At 38.7% G+C, this 24,946-nt stretch overlaps 1 protein-coding gene across 1 annotated transcript in view; it reads right to left on the reverse strand.

The window, feature by feature from the left end:
* ZBTB20 (zinc finger and BTB domain containing 20) overlaps positions 1-24,946 on the reverse strand; it is an 84,333-nt gene that overhangs the window by 41,000 nt on the left and 18,387 nt on the right. Inside the window, exon 2 of the mRNA XM_074214559.1 lies at positions 3,795-5,411. Coding sequence (XP_074070660.1) covers positions 3,795-5,391 — 1,597 coding nt within the window. The 5' untranslated portion in view covers positions 5,392-5,411. The remainder of the gene's footprint in view (positions 1-3,794; positions 5,412-24,946) is intronic.

Raw genomic sequence — 24,946 nt, forward strand, 5'->3', positions numbered from 1 at the left:
GTATATTATCATCATCATCATCATCATCATCACTATACTGAGTGTGTCATTTAAAATTTCATTTTCATTCTATAATAAAACCTCATTATTGTGGACCTCAGTAAATTCTCTGTGACTTTGGTTGGGCAAGCCCCTTAATTTTAGGCTCAGTTTCCTCATTTGTAAAAAGAGGGTGGTGGGAATAGTGATCCTCCAGGTCCATTTCAGCTCTAACATTTCACAAATTTATGGATATCATGCTACTTCTGGGTAGTTCAGGGTCTGGAGTGCTGGTCCTGGAGTCACAAAGACCTGAGTTCAATTCTATTCTTGGACAGTTACCAACTCTGTGTCCCTGGGCAAGTCACTTAACCATTGCCTGTCTCAGTGTTTTTATCTGTAAAATTGGGATGATGATGATGATGATAATAATAATAATAATAATAATAATAACAACAACAATAATGTAGATAATAAAAATGGGGATAAACAACAACCTATACCACATTATTGTTGTGATCTGATATGATTCAGTTTGAGATAATATTTATAATAAAGAGCTTAGTATAGTTCCTGGCATATAATAGGTACTTCGTAAATGCTGGTTTTCCCTCTTTCTACTTAACTCCACAGTGGCATCTTGACCAACTAGTTGTATCTGGCAAGGAGCTGGAGAAGGAAGAGAGATGTCAAAAGCCTACTTACAGAGAAGTGGTAGAATAAAGAAAGATAACACATATAGTGTGTGGTTTTAAATGAGCCTGAATTGCTAGGATGTAGTTCCTATGTACATGAAGCATTTCCTTTCGAGAAATTTTATGTGAGTCTTCCATGTAGGAGTCACCAACAATTTTTATGAGGCCAGAAGTCTGAGAATTCTTTTTTGGATTTACAATCTTGCAATATTTCAGGATATTTGTGACATATCTGCTTAAAAATAGCACTGGATCTCATTTTTATTCAATTTTTAATAATTGGAAGAGGCAGCATGGATTCATGGAATGAGCTCTATAATGAGTCTTGAGTCCAGGCTGCCAAATAGATATGATCCTGTATAAGACACACAATTTCTCTGTGCATTATTATTCTCATCTGGAAAATAGGGATGATAATACAGCTGGAATCTATTTTAGAGGGTTGTTGCTATGATCAAATGACATAATGTTTATAAAATACTTGTCATCAAATAGCAATTTATAAATTAAACTTATTATTACTAACAATGAACTATGTATTCTATAATAATATATGATATGTGTAACTATAAAGTAACAAAAAAGACTCTACAAGCCATCACAGACTCACTGCTTTTCATAGCAGATATTAAATGTCTTAGGTTTTTTTTAGCACTCCTTCTGAGGTTTTCTAGTGACAGGATCCCATACGCTTTACTCCTCTCTATTATATTCTTTAAAAATTTTTTTTTATTTATTCAAGGCAATGAGGCTAAGTGTCCTGCCCAAAGTCACATAGCTAGGCAATTATTAAGTGTCTGAGGCTGGATTTGAATTCAGGTTCATCCTGACTCCAGGGCCAGTGCTCTATCCACTATACCACCTAGCAGCCCCTCCTCTCTATTAAATTCTGATAGCTTTGAAAACCTATATTTTTACCTTCCTTTCTATGTCTCACTCAGCTGATGTTTGCTGACTGACATTTCTACGGGATGGAGAGAAGCAAGACAAGGAGACTAAGGTGCATCCTTTCTGCTTTTGAAGATTTAGATAGTTTCCTTTTTTCTCTTGTGCTCTTTTTCTTATTCAACATAGTCAATGCTTGCAGTAAGTTAAAAGACTTAAAACAGGTCATTTTTACCAACCCATTTCAGTCTCTAGCTATGAGAATTTCAAAATGACTGAGGTGCTGCTGTTTCTTCCTATTTCTTTCTATTCTTTTGAGGGAGGAGATAAATTATTAGTCAATAACTGTGGCTTTATTGGAAACTTTAGAACACAAGAGTCCACACTGAAGACCACCTGGGTACTCAACAGATGTTTGTGGAAATCATTTCAAGAGTCACTGTTGTAGTCGTATATGAACAAGAGGATCTCTCATTTGACAAATATAATTTCTTTTTCTCATAATAGTTGAAGCTTGATGTTGTAAACTGACTGCCAACCTTTATATCCCACATGCAAATTTGCAAAGTAATCCTAGATATTACATGAACAAACATATGGTCATTTGATATTAACTAAAGAATCTGCTTTGGAGATACATGAAAAGAGACCAACAGGCAGATTTTCAATGGTACCTTAGAACTTTGTAAGTGACAGTTTAGTAGTTATTTGGAAAATATGGTTCCAAGAGATGATGATTTTGATTTTCCTAGACCAGAAGGAAAAAATTATTTAAAGTTAATATAGAACATAAGAAAGGGGGTTATATCTGAGAAAATGTTCCATTTGAAATTAAACTGGGTGAGGGAGACACTTTCCTTTTCACATAATGTCATGACACACAGAACAACAACCATCATGCATTTGCCTTAATGCATGGTAACAGCTGGTAGTGGACAAGCATATTTTTCCTGGACCAGGTTTAGGTTCCAACCAGGGTTCTTGTATTCCCCAGTTACCAAAGACCTAGGGTCTACTGGTCTGCTGCTAGGAGCTGGGGGAGGCTGAAAGAGAAAGATGAGCCTCATTGAATGTTTTTAGGATATTTTATGCTTGTGCTTGCATGGTCTACTTTTTAATGTTTTTCTATCTGATTACATTTGTAGGCATTAACAAATCACATAGGAGTAACTACTGAAAGAGCTGTGAAATTCTTCCTCAGGTATGAATCTTCCATTAATTTCAATTTGACATTTAGTACTTTCTTCCAAAGTACCTAGTGTTCTCCTCATGGAGTTAGGTGGATTCAGACTTTTCCTCACCTCTCTCTTCATAACTCTTCCCTATCAACTACCATCATCATTTAAAACTTATCTGTTTTGTAGCTGCTATCATAACTAACTAATTTAAATTATGTTCATTTGTATTGACACAGATGTGTTATCCCTTTCCTATTTGCATTTTAATAGGAATCTTCTAGAGTTAATGATTTAGCCCCCAAAGTTTGTCTCTGATAATAGGAAATTCATGATCAATTGTCACTATTAGGGAATAAATATTTCTAAACAGATAAAAACGATAGCTTCCTAAAGCCATGTCTTATAGGTGGCTAACTTCTGTGCCTACATGTATAAGGGTTAACACTGAAATCATAATCTCCTAAGGAAGAAGTATCTTAAAATAGAAATACAACAAAATGAAGGTTACACTACGACGTCTGATCATTTCTACCTCTTCTTAAAAGTCTCCTTCGAGGGCAGCTAGGTGGCACAGTAGATAGAGTACCGGCCCTGGAGTCAGGAGTACCTGGGTTCAAATCCGGTCTCAGACACTTAATAATTACCTAGCTGTGTGGCCTTGGGCAAGTCACTTAACCCCGATTTGCCTTGCAAAAACCTTAAAAAAAAGGCTCCTTCGGAAATGAGTTGTATGGGCAGTGGGTACAGCACCAGCCCTGGCTTCAGGAAGACCTGGGTTTAAACCCGGCCTCAGATACTTAATAATTACCTAGCTGTGTGGCCTTGGGTAAGCCACTTTACCCCTTTGACTTGCAAAAATAACAAAAAAAAATATATTTCTCTCTTTCCAGGGCAGAGTGTCCGGTCAGCCACACAGATGATCAGATCCTCTTTATTGCTGATCCCAGAATGGCAAGGATTTGGGAGGATAGCTTGGACTTGTTCTTTATTCTCTAAGACCTCCTCCACTTGCCCCCGTCCCCGTCCCTGTCTTTTTCCCAGGAGGGCTGGCACTCACCTGTGTGTACGAACATGTGCTTAACGTAGTTCTGTTTGGCGGTGAAAGTCTTGTTGCAGAGAGTGCACTCGTAAGGCTTTTTTTCCCCCTGCCCGCCGGCTGTGCTGTGGCCTGCGGATGGGGCCAGGGGCTGTGGGGCTGGCAGCTGGGCGGTGAAAGTGGACAGGCCGGGCTGGGACACCGTCACAAACTGGGTCTGCTGGCCTGGTAAGGGCTGGGGCAGGCTGAAGAGGAAAGGCTTAGGGCCGCTGCCTGCGGTCTGCGTGGTGAAGAGGGCCGGCAGATAGGTGTTGCCGGCTGTGCCGATGACCTGGGTGTTGCTGGTCAGGGTCAGGGGCATCCTCAGGTTGCTGGTGAGGGTTTCTGTCTGGCGTAGGTAGAGCTGGGTGCTTGGCAGTGGCTGGGCGACGGAGGATGCGTTGGCTGAGGGCTGCGAGCCGCCCTTCTCCGTGCTGTTGCTGAGGGCCAGCAGGGCGCCGTCCAGCTCTAGCTCCCCGCTCCTCTCCGGGGACGAGGAGTTGGCCTCGGGGGGCTGCGGCTGGGGCGGGGGCTGCGGGGCGCCCTCGGTGGGGGGCTCGGGGGGCTCGGCCTGGGGGGGCTCGGGCGGGCCCTCACGGGCCGGCCCGCCGGCAAAGGGTTGCTCGGCCGAGTCGGGCTCTGTGCCGATGGAGGAGCTGACCCCCGAGTCGAAGCTCTCCCCCTTGGGCTCGCTCTCGGCACCCTCGGCCTGGTCGGTGTCCTCGGCGCAGTCCTCGGACTCGTTGCGCTCCAGGATCTGCAGGCGCTGTTGCTGCCCGTAGTAGTCGTAGTCGTCCTCCACCTCCTGCTTGATGTGAATGTTGCCCACCAGCGTCTGGATGCGCACAGGCCGCGGCTGCTTGCGGCAGTGCGTGGTCTCGGGCGTGGCAGCCAGGTAGCGCTCCACCTGCTGCGAGCGCTCGTGGATGCGCGTGATCCAGCCGGGCTCCTCCATGGGGTGGTCCCGGGGCAGCCCCAGGGCCGTCTCGTGGTGGCTGACCAGGGCGCCGCTGTAGAAGGAGCGCTCCCCGCTGCCGTTCTGCATGGAGCAGGCGTACAGGGCCGAGTAGATGCGGTCCACGCTGTGCTGTGGGGGGCCCCGCAGGTAGCCCGACTCCGTGTCGCTGCTCTGGCCCGAGGTGCCGGACTCCGGCGTCCCCCGGGGGGTCTCCTGGCCCGAGTCCTGAATCACCGGGTAGGCGTCGCCCACGTTCTGGGAGACGATGCGGGTGCACTCATCGATCACCGTCTTGATCTGCAGGATGCTGGCGGCCGTGAGAATCTGCAGGGCTTCCGACTGCGAGACCCGCAGCACCCCGCTGTACATGAAGTCGATGAGCTTCTGGACCGACTGCACCGACACCACCGAGGGGATCTCGATGTCACTGTAGCCCAGCAACAGCTTGTCCTGGAAGAAGGGGCTGCCGGCGGCCAGCACACAGCGGTGGGCCCGCAGCATGCTCCCGTGGATTCGGACCGTCACGTCACAGAAGTGGCCACGGTTGCGCTGCTCGTTGAGGGTCTCGAGCACGGAATTGCTGAAGTTGTGAAGGTTGATGCTGTGAATGCGCTCGGTCATCCCCTTGCAACTGATGTCACCTGGAGCGCAGCAAAACAAACGAGATAAAGGAGTCGTTAGTAATGCCCCAACCGGCTCTCTTTCATCTTCAGCCTCTGGACTTGGGGCCATGCCCATTCCACCCAAGTGACATAGAAGAAACACCAGAGCACGAGAAAGAAACTCATGCCTCCCCTTCTAAACAACCACAATAAAAATCTGTCTAGAAATCATATGCCTGGGATGACAGAGAGTCGGGCTGGAATGTTGCTTGGCTTCTGGGCTAACCAGGACCATAGTCAGTTTAAATGTAGACTTCATCTTCTGCCATAATGGCTGGAGTCCTCATCCACCCCCCCTCGTTCATGCTTACATTCCCCAAGAGGATCTGGTTCCAGACAGGAGTAACTCAGAAACCCAAAGCTCAGTTTAAAGTAGAACTAAATGTATTTAGTTAGTCTACTTATTAAATCCTCACTCAAGAGATACCGAAAGCAAACTACTAACTAGCAAATTTTCTGTCTATCCCTGAAGCCTCTATAGGGTTGGCCAGCATCTGAACGTCCCCATCCCTTTATTTGACTCAAAGACAAAAACGAATTTGAAGGCTAAAACTTTCAAATATCTCTCATGTATTCATTTAATTAAATGAAGAAACCTTTTCCTATCATTTATGCAGAATTCCTGAGAAAATGAAATTCACCACCAGGTTAACTAAACGTTTCTCAGCTGAGGAATAGGTTATGGAAGGCAAGCCAGATTCCATTCCACATTCACATATGCCTACTTGTCCCTGATGCCTTATGTGAAGTTCTTCATAATGAGTGTACAGGGAGCAATTTTTCATTTTCTGAAGCCTAAAGGGAAATGGGTGCCTGAAAGGTCAGAAAATAGCAATTCTGATCTTAGGAAGTGATTTTGTTACCACAATTATACTAATGATGACTGAATGAAAAATCACTTATTGTTTACCACAGAGGTGTCAAACAAGTGGTCCCTGGGCTGCACGTGTTTCCCTAGCTCCCAAGGGCAGACAGAACCAGAATGTGAAGGGAAGTGAATATCTTATGAGAGGTTCAGCAGGGAGCCTAGTGTGGCTGGTTGTCCACAGAGTATGTGGAATAGAGTAATGTGGAAGCTGATTGGAGATGTAGGAATTGACTTTAAATACTATGCAATAGATTTTAAATTTTATGCAGCTAGTTGGTGCAGGGATAGAACACTGATCCTGGGTCAGGAGAACCTGAGTTCAGCCTCAGATACTTATTAGCTGTGTGACCTTGGACAAATCATTTAAACCTGATTGTGGCACATCCAAGGCCATCTTCTTCTAGTTATTTTGATTCATATCTGGCACTGGACCCAGGTGTCTCCAGAGGAGAAAGTGAGGCTGACGACTTACCAAAGCAAGCCTACTCACCAGATCTAATTCACATGTATTACCTTCCTAATGTCATAGTCTTCTTGAGAATAAAGAACAAACACCATCATATTTTATCTAAGAAATAATAGAGAGTCATTGAAGTTTTACTGAGTGAGGGTAAGGGGAGAGTGAGATGTTTAGAACTGACTTTAGGAAAACTGCTTTGGCAGATGTATAAATGATGGATTGGAGAGACTTGATGCAAGGAGACAAAATAGGAGACTATTGTAAGGGTTCAAATGAGAAATGATGAAGGTCTGAACTACACTGCTCCACATGTTGTTCATTCCTGGAGGATGGGAGTGGAGACAGGGAGAAAGGAAATAAAATTAGGGATCTTGGGAAAGCTGCTATTTTCCTTTATGGAAGACCATATAGATAATTTATACACAAGATTATCATTTCTCTGGTCCCTTTTATCTGACTCAACCAGTGTTTTCAGAAGGCAAAACTGGTGATGACTTAACAAAGTGTTATTACATCTGATCAGAAACACAAATGGAAGTCATCTATATGCCATGCGATTATCAAAATGATTTTCCGAATGCACAGGTCTAACCATATTACTCCCTGATCAATACATTCACGTGGCCCTTTGTTACTTCGAGGATCAAATGCAAGTTCCTCAGTTTGGAATTTAAAGATCTTTACAACCCAGATCCTTAGCAAACATTATTCTCCTCTTGGTATCTTTTCTCATCTCGACCCCTTAAGACCCCTAGTTTCCTTTGAAGCCGAGCTTTTGTACCTCCTTCTCCATGAAGTCTTTCTAGAATCCCCCAGCAACTTATGCCTCCCCTACTAAACAACAACAACAATAAAAATCTGTCTAGAAATCACATAGCTGGGATGAAAGAGAATAGGGGTTAATAATCTGGGAGTAGTAGAAAGTCAGTATGTGTGTTTGTGTATATGTGTGTGTTTCTGAAGTGGTAGCTAGTGAAAGATAACTCTGGAGAACCATGGACCCAGAGAGACCAGTGAACCAGAAAAGAGGAGATGGGACTGGACAATACATAACAGTTTAGAGACTAGAGGTCTTGTGGGAAAGGTGGAAAGATAGCAGAGTGGAATTTCAAATTAAGACTCTTGAAGGTATTATCCTTCAATGCCATGTCAATATGAGGTAAATGTGGTTTGAGGAGTTAATTAGAACTGAAGAGATTGAGGCACTGTATGATTCAAATGTTAGAGGATCATCACCGTGAGTATCTAAGTAGTCAAAGTTGCCTGTAGAGTATGGAGTGTAGAAGAAGAGGTATGTGTGAAGGGGGAAAAAAAGTATGTATTAAGCACCTACCATGTGCGGGCACTGTGCTAAGCACTATACAAAAATCTTATTTGATGTTCACAATAGCCTTATGAGGTAGAAGACCTTGAACCAAATTCTTTAGTCATTGAGTGTGATCCTGAGGTCAGAAGATGAGAGTAGTAAGGCCTAAAGATACTGCACTGATTTCTAGCAAAGAAAGATCACTGTCAGATATAAAGATATAAGAACAGCATTTAAGACATATTTGGCACATAATAATTGATTAATGAATGCTTGTTGACTGACACAATACTTCTCTAATACTTTATTCAACTTAAAACCAGAGGTGGCTGGTGTAGATAGGAATCAGTTCTGTTTCCCACCAGTTATGGGCAGTTCTGAGGAAGGTTATTTTTTGTGTGTGTGTGCTTCAAAAAAATGAATAAAACCAGATATTGCCTGCCCTACATAAACCTTGTAATTATTTACCTCCAAGGGCCCTAGGAGAGAGAGAAAAAAGAGCATAAAGTTATGAGAGTTGTTTCTGTGACTGAGAACAGATACCATTACACTGATTCCCATGTCATGGAGCAGTAGATAAGATTATTGGATTTGGAAATCAGTAGTTGTATTACAATTATTTCGGTCATATCTGATTTGTGTTGATGGCATTTGGGATTTTCTTGGTAAAAATACTGGAATGGTTCACCATTTCCTTCTCTAGTTTATTTTATAGATGAGGAAACTGAGGCAAATACATTGTGACTTGCTCAGGGTCACATAGCTACTAAGAGTCCAAACCTGGCTTTGAATTCAAGAAGATGACTCCTCCTGATTCCAAGTCCAGTGCTCTGAAGACCCAAGCTCTTAATTCTGCCTCTGACACTTAAGGGTTATATGACCATGAGCAGGTTACTTAACCTCTTGTTTGCCTCAGTTTCCTTTTATGTGAAATGATTGGTGGAGGGGCTAGTTTCTAGGGTCTCTTCTATGTCTATAATACTATGGTATACCCATCTGCACCCAAACAACTATTTTGTGAAGGTGAATTTCTACCCTCCCAAATTGGGTAGTTAGCCAAACAACTGGTCAACAACAGAATCAGATCCAGAACTTAAAGAGACTTGAAAGGCCATCTAGACCAATTTCTTCAGATAAAGACATTTAGAGCAGAGGAAAAATAAAGTGACTTTTCTAAGGTCTCATAGATAATATATTCATCAGAGGTGAGATTTCAACTGAGGTCCTATGACTAGAGTCAATACTCTTTCAATTTCTTGCTTGACTGAATAGTTATTATCCATAACTCATTTCTGAGCACTTTACAAAGTGCTTTCCTCACAATCATCCTAGGAAAAGGGTTTATTGGGGGTTGGGCAGGAAGGGGAAAAAACATTCATCATGTGCCAGGCGCTGTATTAAGACCTATACAAATATCTCATATGATTCTCACAATAACCTTGTAAGGTGGGTGCTATTATGATCCTCCTTTTACAGTGAAGGAAATCAAGGCTGACAAAGTCAGGGTCACTCAGTAAATATCCTGACACTGGAGTTGACTTCAGTCCTTTCTCACTCAAGGTCCAGTGCTCTATCAGCTGTGTCACCTTAGTTATCTAAGATTTCCCTCATTTTGTTTGCTAGAGTTTTTTTTTTTTCGCAAGGCAATGGGGTTAAGTGATTTGCCCAAGGTCACACAGCTAGGTAGTTATTGTGTGAAGCTGCATTTGAACTTAGGTCCTCCTGACTCCAGGGCTGGTGTTCTATTGACCTAGTTGCCCCAAATTTCCCTAATTTTACAAAGAGATTGGGAAACAGGAGGATAAATGACTTTCCTAAAGTCATACACAAGTAAATTCTGGCATTGTGACTTGGAAGTGTCAGATAACTTGGTACCAGATGCAAACCAATTCTATGATCCATGATCAAAAGGAAAAAGTAAGTTAATTGCCATGTTGGACTAGAGTTGAGAATTTGTAGACTAGGTCACTTTTGGCAGTTATTAATTCAATCATTACCTTTATTTTAAAGCACAGAAAGACAAGTCAGAAAAGTAATCAATTTGCTATTTCTCTTAGGTAGGAAATCTTCAATACCTGTCACTCTTTTAGTGGGAAAAAAACCAGTAGACAAAGGGGTGGACCACCTTTTGCTAATTTTTAATAGAAATAAGACTGGGGAAACATGCCCCATCATTCAGCATCTCATGCCTACAGCATACAATGCCTGAGGCAAAGGAACAGTGCTTTCTTGATCTGTTCCCAGGCTTTCTTCCCTATTTAACTGGAATACAGTGGGAAAAAAGTTTCTGTGACAGTAGTGCTGGGCACAGGGCTTTTGTGAAATGCTTCGTTTTCACCCAATGAACATTAATGTATAGATTCCAATGGAATCAATTTGAAATAGTCTACTGTAAGAGGTTTTCTCTCCATTGAAAACAAATCTTGATTGGATGGGTATTCAGGAACTGTATAGGAAGGAATGGTGTGAAAATTCAAACCCTATTCTTTTTTAGATTGGCAGTGAATAGGCATTTGGACCATTCAGGGGGGAAAAAAGCCTCAACCCTACAAAACCTCACAACTTTACATGGATTATGTGCATTTTTTTTAAAGCACTGTTGTCTATGAAGGAGCAAAGGGAGTGGTATGAACATGGAATTGGAGGCAAAGTATAAAAAAAACCAAGATAAAAGTTCTGGGATTTTTTTGGGAAAAACATGTCTTTTCAACAGAATAAAAATATAGATCAGACTGTAATGTCACTCACAAGAAACACGAATGGAATTCATCTAGGAAGAGCAGGCAGAATATAGAAGGGAGCTGAAGCAGGAGGTTGAAATTGAAGAGAAAGTTTTGTTGTTGTGAAATAGGTGATGGAGGGCTTGGTTTACTGTTTTATAGGAACCTTGCTCCCTGCTGGTCCTTAAGCTGTGGGTGTCCAACAAGGACAGGACTTAGCATGAGAATAAAATGCTGATGGGTGTAAGGAAAAAGGATGAAGAAAGGAAACAGCAGGCAATAACAATCTCTTTTAATTAGGTGTGAAATCCGGTCTATTCCCAGCCAGGAGACCAAATGGCTGTATAAAATGAGACTAGTACAAGCCTGATGTAGTGGGAAGGGAGATGGGAATTTGGAGACCTGGTGATTTGGCAGGAAACATAAATTACCAAAATAATAATCAACATGAATATGGTCAAATGAACAAGGTTAGGTCAAATGACATATAAAAAAAAACAAATGAAATTTCAACATAGTATGTTTGGCCCACAATTTATAAACCTGTAAGTTTGGGAGACAGAATCAGCACCTGCTTTTGTTAGATTATTATGATCATCTTCCAGAAAACCCTAACACAATGCCAATGGTGTGAAGATGGTCATGTCAGTGCAGCATCAGTTTTGTCCAAGGACAGCTAAGAGGCACAGTGAATTGTGCCAGATCTGGATTCTTCCTAAAGTTCAAATCTGGCCTTGAATATTTACTTCCTAGCTGTGTAACCAAGGGTAAGTCACTTGATCCTCATTGCCTCAATTTCCTCATCTGTAAAATGAACTGGAGAAGGAAATGGCAAACCACCCAGTATCTTTGCCAAGAAAATCCCAATGGGTTCACAAAGAGTCAGACAAGACTGAATAATACTAAAGTTAACTATGTACCTATTCTCTCCCCCCCTCTGCCCCATTAGAATAGAAACTCTTTGAGGGCAAGACTTTTTTTGTTTTTCTCTTAATCACTGAATAACATGCCTGGCACATGGTATTGATGATTGATTCATTATAATCTAATTTTATGAAGACCAGAAGAGCTAATAACAAGAGGGTATCTAACCAAAGTATTGACCTCCAGGCAATGGATATTTTAGGTAAAGCAAAACTGTTTTACTAATACATCAGTGGAAGGTATATCCTACCCTGTTCTTTAAGTACCAAATCAAATACAAGCACATACCTTCACTATGATGACCACTTTAGCTGGGTAAAACTTACTTGACTATTGATTACTTTGTTTAACAATATATGAAACAGTTGATGCTAACTTAGAAGTGCTGTCAATGGTATAGACACATCATGTTATGATACTTGTGTTCACTTTTCATGCAGAGTGAGATGATTATATATGCTGAGATATAAGTAATTTGCTTTGTAAACTACATTTGGTTATTCTTTATAACTGAAGCTAATAGTGGATTTTTATTTTTTTGTTTGTTACCTTGTGACTAAGATTGCTGCTATTGAAGAAGCAAGTGGATTTAATTCACACTAATTTAAATTAAGCTGATATTCTATCAGTTTGAATCAAGGCTGGACTTTTTTATTTATTCCAAATCTGTTGTATAAGATTTGTATTAGTTCTTTATTCTGTTTTTATTTTTCAGTGTATACACATAAGCATCTACTACTACCACACTACTACTATTTTTTGTATATATTTTTTCTTTTCTCATTTTAAGGTATATCCTATATGTGGTTTATTATGTACCACACAGTATTTTTTTTTAAGATGAGAAGTCCCTACCTTAGCTGAAAAGGTAGAAACCCTTTTCATGAGAACTGTGAAAAAGAGACGGCAGAGACAGGTGGACAGAAGAAGAAGAGAAAGGAAGAAATACAAAGCAGAAGAGAGAAGTTTAAAGAGAGGGAGAGAAACTTAACCACCTCCCAAAATAATATCATTAGCTGAAATCTAGAAAGGTTTCTGGTATATCTGGCATTTCTAGCATAAAGCATGATCAAATTTTATACAGACTTTTATACAGATATACATATCATCACTTGTCTAGGTTTCCTTTATATTAGATGGTATGAGGCAGTGCCATTTTAATCAGTTAAAGCAGATAATTAAAAACTAATCATTTTTCTTAAATGTATATAGTACTATATAAAGCTCTTCACACATATTCTCATCTTATTCTCATAATTGCCTTGGGAAGTAGGTGCTATTAACACTTATTTTAAGGATGAGGAAACTGAGGTTGACAGCAGGTAAGTCAGAATTTGAATGTATATCTTGCTGCCTTCAAGTCCAGTGATCTATCGATTGTCACCTAGTTGCCTCTAGATGATGACCAGGAAAAGGGAGGCTTTCTTTGTTCTTAATGCTGAGACAGCTGGTTGGCACAGTGAATGGAGCACTGGGTCTGGGGTCAGAAGACTGGTATTTGGATCCTAACTCAGACACTAATAGCTATGGGTAGCTCTAGGAAAGTCCCCTAACTCCTCTCTACCATAGTTTTCCAATGTAAATGAGGATGACAGTATCTACTCACAGTGATGTTATGAGGAACAAATGAGAAAAACATGTGTAAAGTGCTTTGACACAGAGCTTGGTAGAGAGTAGGTGCTGTGTAAATTCTTAATTATTTCGTCTTTTCCCTTCTCTTCCACCATCAGATCATCAGGTACTTCTATGAAAATTTAGGAACCAAATAAATCTGAACTCGACAGTCAAGATGACAAACCTCCAGTCCAAGACCACCTTTCCTCCATTTCTGGCTTTTCTTATACCATAAATTTCATTATATTTGATGGATAAAGCAAACAGGGCAGAAATGTCAAATAAGTGTAGCCTTGTGTGAGTTTGTTATTAACAAATACAAAGGACAGCCTCACAACTTATTTGAATCGTACATTAATCTGTCAAGGAGTATTAGATTATTATATGTTCAGTGCTTTATGTAATGAGGGGGCTTGCTTAAGAAAGATGGTCTCTAAACTATCTCCTAGCACTAAGATTCTATGAATCTATAAGATAGGATTTTTGTTGTTGTTGTACCCACTGCATAGAGATATGAATTTTATCCTTAGAACTACAGATTCTCATGGAATGCCTTGAGGACTAAAATGCTGTGAGTTGAAAAGCTTTTTTTGCCTTCTTCCACTAAATCTGAGAACTCTGTCCTAACTGTGCACAAAAGTATCTGATAGCTATGGTGCCAGACAACTTACTGAAGGATGGCTAGAGATGCCCTCCTACTAGTTTTTAAATGAAATGGCCTCTTCTTGAGGTAGTAGGACTTAACTGTGAAGAGAAGTCAATAAAATCTGAGGTTGACTTTTTAAGAGAAATCTCTTTAGCTTGGAAACCTTTGGAGGCACTTTTTTTGGGGGGGATTTGATTTTCTAAAACTCTTTCCTTACAAATTTAGCTGATGCCCTATTGTAACCTTTTTCTTTTGTTCACTAAATCTGGGGAACAAAAAACCTGAGATGCTGCATCTGTGGGTGGGATTACAGGAATGAACAAAAAAAGATCAACTTAAATTCACACTACAAGTTATGCAATTTGAACTTGGGCTGAAATAAGGCTTTCAAGAATGATTTATGTCATCAAATATAAAGTCAGTGGTGGTTCTTTATTTTGCTTTAAAGGAAATGAAGAGAATGATGTCTTTTACACAATCACTTAAAGAACTCTTGGTTACATCTGTTCTCTCTAAATAGCTTTAAATCATCATAGTCTTATTTGAATGGAAAATGAACTCTTAATAAAAAATCTTATATTAGCTCAAAGATCCAATAAAGGTATTGGAAATGAAGGTTCTTTGGGTTAAATCTTAAAAGCTAATGATGGAGTTTATAGTCAAAGTATCAAAATCCCTTCAATGTACAATTACCCAGGTTCTAGGAGATTTTTATTAATCAACAAGAGGGCATTTCATTGTTCTAAAAGGAGATCTAGTATTGGCACATGACAGACAAATGGCTTCAATTGAAGTTCCACACCACAAGAAAAATAATAGTTCAGAACTTGAGTCAGTGGGTAATGAATTTCTCTCAAGAAGCTTGGGGAGGCTGCTTTTTTAAACTGGCTAGGTTCTGTAAGAGAGGTAAGATATAATATAATGGGATCCAAATTATTTACTTATTAAAATTTTATTTAAATAAAATTTTATTAAAAATATTTATTCAGCATCTGTTATGTGCTGGGGATATAAAACAGTCAAAAGACAGTTCCCTGTCCACAAGGGGCCCACAGTCTAATGGGGGAGACAACAACAAACATGTACAAATAAATTAGATACAGGATAAAAAAGAAATAATTAACAGAGGGTAGAAATGGAATTGAGAAAGTTGAGGAAGGCTTCCTGAAGAAGACAGGACTTTAGTTGGGACTTGAAGGAAGCCAGGAAACCAGGAGGCAGAGGAATACCTAGAGCTGAGCAGTGTGGAATATTTTGGTCATTGGAGATCAGTTTCACTGGGTCCAAAAGTATGCCTTCCAAAGTAAGGTGTAAGAAGGTTGGAAAGGTGGGGTTAAGTTATAAAGGGCTTTGAATGCCAAACAGAGGATTTTGTATTTGATCCTGGAGGGCAGAGGGAGTCATTGTATTGCTGTAGAAATTGGTGTCCATTAATGACTGAGAGCTCTTGTGAAAGTGAAAGAATTCACTACAAGCCCTGGACTTGACATAACTCAGGATTTATTTCATAAGTCTGCAAAGTTCACAGATTAAAACCTTTTTACTGAAGAGACAGCAAGCTCCTTGTAAGCAAATTGAGGACAGGATAAATAACAAAGTCCTAGGTGAGGAGCCTGAGGGAAAGAGACCTGGCTGAACTGAGACTGCCTCACCATGAGGCAGAGTCCCTTATGCTTGAGAACAATCTGAACAACATAGTTTTAGGCAAGGCTGCCTGAGTGGAGGGGAGGAAGGAATAGAGGCCATAGGTCTCCAGCAGCCCAGGCTGGGAGCACCTGATTCTAGCTTAGAAAGAGCATATGGCCATCCTGGCAGGGAAAGAAGAGAGATCTCTTCTAGAACTCCTCACTTTAAGGTATTTCCATAGTTGGGTACACAAAAGTGTGCTTGGGGAGTGGTTTACAACTTGGCTCCAGGAACTCTCCAATAAGAAGGTGACAAGGGCAGATCTGCCAAGGAGTGGCCAGTCTTTTCTGTCCCAGGGGGTGTCACCTTTAAGTCCAACACATTATTTCCTGTCTCCTGCATCAGGGTAGCTTAAGATGATTATCCCTCCTGTGAAATCTAACATCTTGACCCACCAGTGAGAGCATGGCCAAAGCCAAAGTGAATGTTAAGAGGAAGTATTTTAACAGTACAGAGCTTACAAGAATCAGTAAGATTACAGGATTTTAATAGTGCAAAAAGATTACAAAATTTGTTTCCAATTATAATATTTCCTATGCCCATAATTCCCTGCATCAATTGGAGTTTATTGGGGGGACCTGAGCTTTGGGAAAATTACTTTGGTCACTGAATGGAGGAGAGAGAGAGACTTGAGCCAGGCAGACCTACCACTAAGTTATTGCAAGAATCTAAGTATAAGGGGATAAGGGTCTATACCAGAGTAGTGGCAGTGTCAGAGAAGAGAAGGAGACATCTGTGAAAGATGTTGCAAAGATGAAACCGTGAGGCCTTGCCCACAGATTGGATATGGGGGTGATGAGAGAGAAGAGTTGAGGATGACATCTAGGTTTGGGGCCTGAGGGATTAGGAGTATGGTATTGTTCTCTACAGTAATAAAGAAGGTAGAAGGTGGGGGAGGGAGGATGTAGGGGGAAAGATAATGAGTTTAGTTTCAGATATACTGAATTTAGTTTATGTCTTCTAGACATCCAGTTTGAGATGTCTGAAAGGCAGATAGAAATTATATATGCAGGGACAAGGCTTCTTTTGGGAAAGGCTTTTTCATTAGTACAGGAATAAGGAAAAATTCTAGAAAAGTATTGTGAATAATAACTGGCAAGCAAGCAAATGGGCAAAATCACACATAATGGCTTCCATCATATATCTTACTAATATGGAGGAAAATATTGTTTACTATCTTTCTGTAGACATACATAAAATGAAATTGCATATACAGGTCAGGCATATAGCATGTTTTTATAAGTACTGTTATTGTTAGTGGTCTAATAATCGGGCTATACAACACAATCTTAATTTTTTGGTTTACCTATATGAATACATGTTCCTCAGTAGAATGTAAGAAACAGGGAATGTTTACTTTGTATTTGTATTTCCAACACCTAGTACAGTGTTTTATGCTCAGTAGGTATTTAATAATTGTTGGATTGAATTAGATGAACTTTTTGATGTACTCCAATTAGTCAGTTTACTATCTTTTACACATCCTCATATTCACCTTTACCACCTCTTCTCACTTTATTTTCCTTTCCTTGACTTCTCTCCCCATTATCCAAACTCTATCCATTTTTTAAGACCCAAATCAAGTCAGATCTTCTCTGTGTCACTTCCTTTGATGACTGCACTCTATATTGATTCCCCCCCCCCAATGCATTTATTGGCTATATCACATGCTTTGACCTTTAATTGTTTTATATGTATAAATTTTGTTATGGAAAATGGAAGCAACAAGCATTAACTTCTTTAATGTAGGAATTATACTATATATGTATATATATATACATATATATATATATGTGTATAGACACATAAATATCTGTTTTAGAATCTATTATGGTTCTATGTGGTAATGGTTCAATAAATATGAAATAAACTTTCCACCATAGTTACAGTTGGTTAAAATTTGGAGTACATTTTTTTTCTGATTCATAGACTCTCTCTAAGTCTTCAGAAAGGCTGGGTTCATCCAACAGCCCTAGGCTATTTGGTGGGCAATACAATTTCTCTAATCCTTTCCTCCTTTTTATTTCCCTCCTCCCCCACTTCCTGTCTTCCTACTCAATAACATCAGCTACATTTTCAGAATGAATTTTTGCTTTAAAGCTATTTTTCTTCCATTTGATCAGTGTTGTGTCCCTATAAAGTACTGACATCAACGCATAGGTATTGGAGCAGAGAGTTCATATATCATCATTATCCACAACCCTCCCAAATTCATCCCTTTTTGTTAGAAAAGTTTAATTCACTAGAGTTTGAAGTGAGCTGGTCCTTATTACACAAAATGAGGGGAGAGGTGATCAACCTATAAAGTGATGTGAAAGGGGTAGATGAAGGCCTCCCTCATATAGAACTACAGAATTTTAATGTGAGAAGGGTCCTCAAATTTAACTCACATATTTGCAAAAACATCTCTGTTATATCAGATAAACGAACATCTAGCCTCTGTTTGAATATCTCTAGTAGTGGGAACTCATTGCTTTCCAAGGCAGCCCACTTCCCTTTTGAAGAGTTTTAAAATTGTCAGGAAGTGTTTCCTAAAATTAAGCCTAAATCAATCTCTTTATAGTTTCCATCCATTGTTCCTAGTTCTGGAAATCTTCTTAACAGGACAATTCTGATTCTTCTTCCATATGACAGCCCTTCAGATATTTGAAGACAGCTACCATGTTCTCCCTGAGTTTTGACTTCTCCAGAGTAAATATTTCCATCTCCTTCAACTGATTTTCATAACATGGGCCTCAAAACTCTACTCTCTTGGTTGTCCCCTTGTACATGCATGTCAGCTTATCAATATCTTTTTTTAAAATGTGGCATCTAGAACTGAACACAATTCTGATGAGGGCAAAGTAGAGATACTATCACCTTATTTAGTAAAATGCCTGGCTCATAGCATGTCATCTATAAGTGTTTATTCATATTTATATTATTGTTATTATTATTGATTATGGTTTTTTATGCAGCTCATTAGCTCATTGCATTAGCTTTTCTAGATGTCATATCAGACTTATACTGAATTAGTTGTCCTCAAAATTCTGCAGATCCTTTTCAGCTAAGTTGTCTAATTAAAACTGCCTACGCTATCATATACTTGTGAATGGAAGCTTTTGAACCCATGTAAGATTTTACATTTATCCCTGGTCTATATCAGCCAATTCAATTTAGCCCAATTAGATCTTTTTGATCCTGATTTTTTTCACAGAGTATGTTAATTTATGTCTTATGTACATTTGGATAACCATGGTATTTATACCTTTATCGAAATCATTGATAAATAAGCTAAATAGTACAGGGTCAAGTCTAGACCCCTGGGACATTCCACTGGAGATATTTTGCCAAGTTAATCTTGAACCCTTAACTGCTATTTTTAAGTCTTAACTATTTAACTAAAAGTCCTCTAATTCTATTATCATCCTGCTTGCTATAATCCAGAGACCATAACTTTTCATCCTTTCTCATAAGAATAGTATGATTTAAAAAAATTAAATGTTTTGCTAAAATCTAATTCTTTTATCTACAGCAATCTCTTGATTCGATAATGAACAAAGATGATTTGTTGTTAATAAAGTCATGCTGATTCTCTTAATCCCTTCCTTTTCTAGTTGTTCATTAACCATCTCTTTAATTCCTTAACTTTCATAGGTTTCAAAGCTTTCTGGCTTAAAGTTTGTAGAATGTTTTGATCATTGGACATTTGCCCTTCTTCAGTTCTGTGGTATCACTTCTATTTTCTGTATCCTTTAAAATATCAGTGAACATGGTTCAGCAATCACATTTGCCAAGTGTTTCAGTGTCTATGGTCATTTGGACCAAATGAAATGAATTCATTTAGGACAAGTAGATTTCTTAAAACTATTTTCTTATTTAACTCAATATAAATATAAATACAAGTGAGTTTAAATGCTAGGTTTACAAGTGCTAGAGAAATAGTCATGGATTAGTTATACTCGCATTATAGTAAGCAGGAATTCTCATTATATTTTCTCTCTATGGCCACTGGGTGTCCTCATCTACAAAGTAAATAAGCAATGTTTCTATAATGTCCACTGAGGAAAGAAGAAATGGGTTGTCTTTCTGTCTTTCAAATATGTATTGCTAAATCCATAATCAAGCAATGAGTTAGATACTAACACTGTAGAGAACTTGTAGATACCATATTTAACACTTTTTGTTGAAAAGCAAAATATGAAAGGGTCATCCATGAATTTTAAATCCTGTTTCCTCAAGAGAAATGCTGGTGACTAAGATATTAGAATAAGATCTTTTTTTTAACTGGTATGTAATTTTGAGTCTCTGCTTATAGAGTGAGCCAAGAAAAACATAGAATTAGAGAGATTTTAATTTATTCTTGAAGGAAAAGAGAATATCAAATATTTTCAAAGTTATTTATCAGAGCTTTTTTATGAGAGGCTGATAGCTGTGGTGGATAGAAGGTCAATTGTATAGTCTGGAAAAAAATAAATTCAACTCCCGTTTTGGACACAAGCTAGCTAGGTGAACCTGAACCAATAAGCCCTCAGATTTTCAGACAACTTTCTTCAAATATAAGTTATAGATTGACTGATCTGCATCAGTGAGGGGAATTTCTACCCTGGGATTACCCTACACCCTATAAAATCACAGATATGGATTAAAAAAAGAAAAAGATTTTGATATTAATCCTAGAGACCAATTGAAATAATGATGTTCACAGTAAGGAAAATAAATCCATATACCCCCAAAACCCTATATAACCTGAAAAACTCTGTTTTGAGTTGGGTCAATATAATGACTATTAATCCTCCAAGTTTTAGAAACAGCGATTTAAGTCACTGTTCTGTAACCCATCTGTAAAAATGGAGATCTTTTGCTTCAGAGAGATGTTATGGCAATGAATAAGATAGCACACGGAAGCACTCTGAGATCCTAGGAAGACAAAAGGAGAGAGTCTCAAGGCATTACTAATTGTATAATTATTGTTGAGTCACAATTCTGTGACTAGTCCCAGATGGTGGGCAAGCAGGGTGAAACACTTGAATTAAGACAAGGGCTTTCGATTCATTTAATACAAATTTACTGAGTATCTACTATGCATTGAACACTGTGGTAGGCTCTGTTCAGGCTATAAATTTGTATAATTATCCTTCAGGTTCAAATCTGGCAATCATATTAACCCCTGACACTTGGTACTAGAACATAGATCACTTCTGCATAACTTTCTAATTTTGTATTTGAATATACTTTTTATAAGATTGTTTTGCTGTAAAACAAGGTTTTTCCATCACTGTTTTGATACTAAATTCTCAAATCTGAGATGCAAGGCTGTGGAATGTGTGGCAGTGCTCCTTTCGCAATGTCACAGAGAATCAACCTGTTGATTTTTTCCCAAAGGTTTCATCAATTCTCTAATGTAAGACACATACAGTAATATTGTTTGGTAGGTAACTTCAGTATACAAATGATCCATAAAAAGCAATACTTGAGTCACATATATGATCAGGTAAAAATGGTATAAAACAAAAACCAAAAACCGCACAAAACTTCTGAATAATGTAATTAGATTTCAAAGAGGTCCCACAGATTCACTAAGTCATAGAAAATCTTTGTTCCATGAAGTTAGCTTTACAATCCAGTAGCTGCTTGCTGTTTTAAAAAAAAATTCATGATTATAAACCAATTTCTTCCACATCCTCCACTGGTTATTTATAGTGTTTTACCTAACCTTGTGAATCTACTTATTATATATTGCAATTCTATGCCAATTTCCAGAAACAATACATCTAAAGATCTATTTTGTTAAATACTTATACCTCTTGGATTTATAAGTCCATCACTAACATTATATAATATTTTAATCAGTGGGTGCATTCTTGGAGTATTGCAATATTGCATAGTCTCAACTTATAGAACTGTATTGAAGGTAGTCTGGAATCACCCCCCTCCCCATTCCCACATGCCTTTGAAGTTTAGAGTTTTTCTCATCTATGCCTTCTTGAAGTAGAGTAGGCCAAATACCACTGTACCATTCTTATCTGATATGATGGGCGCCTAGTCTAATTTAAGAGACACTGGTGTATTGTTCTTATAGTACTGATGTCCTGAAACCTAGTCTCCAACACAAAGGATATCATTAGCTGTGCAAGTGTCTCCTTTCTTCCCTCTCAGACTCTTCCTTCTCCTGCCCACCCTGCTTCAGGACTTTGCCCAAGTATATAAACTAGCTAGTAGCAGATGGCAACTAGTGCTGAGTGAATCTGAAATCAAGTAATAGAAGGCAAACCAGTTTAAAAAATTTAGCTTTCTTTTTCAGTGTACTAAGAATCAAGGAGTACTAAGTTCATCTCTTTTTGTTGTTTATTCATTCAAGTGGAAAGTAATTTTTGTATGTTTCTTTCTATCATGTGCTTCTAGAAATACAATAGATTATAGACTCAATCTCTTTTCAGCATAAAAATTAAAATACTCTGTCAAACTTTTGATTACCTGGCCAGGTGTAGTGATGAGCATTCTACACTATTCTTTGTTGATTGTCTGAGAGAATGTTGCAGGGGTGAGCACTATCTCTTGGCTAGACTGATTATCCCATATATTATTTATTTCCCAGCTGCAAAGTGCCCCCATGGAAGGGATGAAAACAGAGATAAGCTTATGGGGATCCTGAGAATGGTGGGGGATACTACAGAATTGGGGGTGGGTGGGAGTGGGAAAACCTTTACTTTCTGATGCTTCAAGGTTTGTTGGAGTTTTCACCTAATCATCTGTTTAAGCATCTTGAAAATAAGTATCTATTTCTGTGATAGCTATCAAAAACAGGCACCAGATTACACTACACAAGTTGACCTTAACCCTGCCATATTGCTACTAGAATCAAAATATGTAGCAGTCTACATCCAAAAGAAAGCTATTTTGTTTTGTAAGCATAACAACCAGGGGGTATTTGTAATGTACTTCACTTCATAGGACTGCTGAAAGAAGAAATTTGCCAGACAACTTTGGATCTCCTGGCTCATTATGTACATTTGCAAAAGAATGCTCACAAATGCACCACCTTCTTACACTGTTCCTCTTCTCCTGTCCAGACTTCTGAGCAAAATGTATACTGCAATTTGGTATAGCATATGAGGAACTGGAAAGAATTTGTCCTTATCCTAGATCCCCTCCAATATTGTTTCTTTGGAATCTTTGTTGAAAAGATTTCTTGAAGAAGTGTTCCTTCTTTAGTCAAGATGTAGTTCTGAGGTAAACTGCCCTAAAGGATTCCCCTTCCACCTTAAAATTCTGTTACTTACATCCACTCATGGTAGGACAGTATTTTAGCTTTTTTTCCACACACATTTTTTTCCATAAATGATGGGCAGCTAATCTTTCTTTGGATTCCATCAAATAACTATCAATATGTAATTCAAAGAATATTATATATGAAATGTAGAAATTGTGTCATTAATTCCTCATTTAAAGCTCTGACTTAGAATTATGCATAAGGTGTGTGGTTTGGACTTCTTTTGGCTACACATTTTCTACTTGATTTCTCCATTTCCAGTCATCATTAAAAATCCTAAATATCAAGCTTAACTTCTATACCCAGCAGATCATAGCTGGAAAGTACTTTTATAGGTCATCTGTTTATTTTACAGATGAGAAAACTGTGACCAAGGAAGATTAAGTGATCCATGTACAATCACACAATTAGTAAATGGCAGAACCAACACTGACTTATGTCTGACGATACCAGGTTTTTAGTACTCCTTTCTAGCAGCAAAACCAATGAAAATCAGCTGTGAACAGGGGAAGCCAACTCTAGTGTTGATTTCAAATATTTAGAGTATTCTAAAAGTGTTATATGATCTCAAGAAGAAGGTTCCAAAGGACTGAGGGAGGCACTACTTGCTGTATAAAAGGTCAATAGTTTCTAGTTTTGTTATTATTTGAGATGGTTTAGATCATATTATCCTTACAATAACCATGGAAGAAATGCTTTTATTATTTCCATTTTATAGATGATGACACTGAAGTAGAAAGACATTAAAGTGTCTTGTGCAGGATCACATAGCTATTAAGTGTCTGAGATTGGATTTGAATTCAGATCTAACTCTAGGTACAATGCTCTATCCATTGTACTACCTGCCATATTGAGATATACAATTACTAAAATTTAATTTACAATGGAATAGAGCTGGTAACTAATAGATGCCAATGGAAAACAAGTATATTTATATGATCAACCTTCCCTCAAGCTGTTTGTAATTTACTGCTAACTCCTGCCTAGAAAAATAGAATGAATGTTAGGACAATAAATGGTTTCTGTTTTTCAAGTTGAATGGACACAGAGATTCACTGCATTTTCTCAGGGATACATACATCTACCCTAGCCCCTAGTATAGATTACTTGAGGATAGCCCCTTTAAACTTTAAATATGCCTAGGCTTTAAACCTCAGATCTATATCTTCTATTTTTATAGCAATTTACAATTCCAATTAAATTAAGAATTTATTTTTTAAAAGAAAAATGGTGTCATAGAATCTTGTTTGCTGAAAGGGACCTGAGAGGCCAATCCAATGTCAGGTCCATCTCACCATCAGCATGTCCAAGTGGTCATTATTTCCTTGGTGATGTCAGTCAACTGAAAGGGTAGTCCACTATTGCCCTAGGGCAACTAAAACCCAATTTTTTAGGATAACGCTGATACATTAATTCCTACTCTTTGAGTCTGGTCATTCAACCATATCTAAATTCATTTGATTTATTAGTAAGAATCCCAGGTCTCTATCTTGTTCACAAGGATAATGAGAGAATTGTCTTTTTTTCTTTTATTTTCCACATTTCTCTCCATTTTCTTACTAAAAAATACATAGCTAGACTTTGGTCATGCCCACAGGGGATTGTGATTCAAGAGACACTTGGTGCTGGTCTGAATGGGCTGATTTAGGAGCCCTCTTGTTTCAATATTTGGTAAAGGGGCTTATGAGTAAAAAAGAACAGAGAAACAGAGAAAGTAGAAGAAATCAGGAAGCCAACAAAGTGAAACAACACGAAAATATTATTATTATGGGGGTTGAAGGAAATATTGTGTAAGACTGGAGGAGAAATCAGAGCAGAGAATAAAAAAAACTGCATTCTGAAAATTACTGTGCATTAATAAAACAGACAGAAGGAAGTGGTGTGCTATAGTCCATAGGTCATGAAGAATTGGACACGATTGAATAAATGGACAACACAATATGACACAAAGTCCGAGGAGAGGAGAGTGGCTAATTTTTCTTTCTCCTCCTTCCCTTTTCTCTTGATAAGAAGTCTCCCTAGTACTAATTAATTTCTT

This window comes from Macrotis lagotis, chromosome 1 (genome assembly GCF_037893015.1).
Source record: "Macrotis lagotis isolate mMagLag1 chromosome 1, bilby.v1.9.chrom.fasta, whole genome shotgun sequence".
Lineage (NCBI taxonomy): Eukaryota > Metazoa > Chordata > Mammalia > Peramelemorphia > Peramelidae > Macrotis > Macrotis lagotis.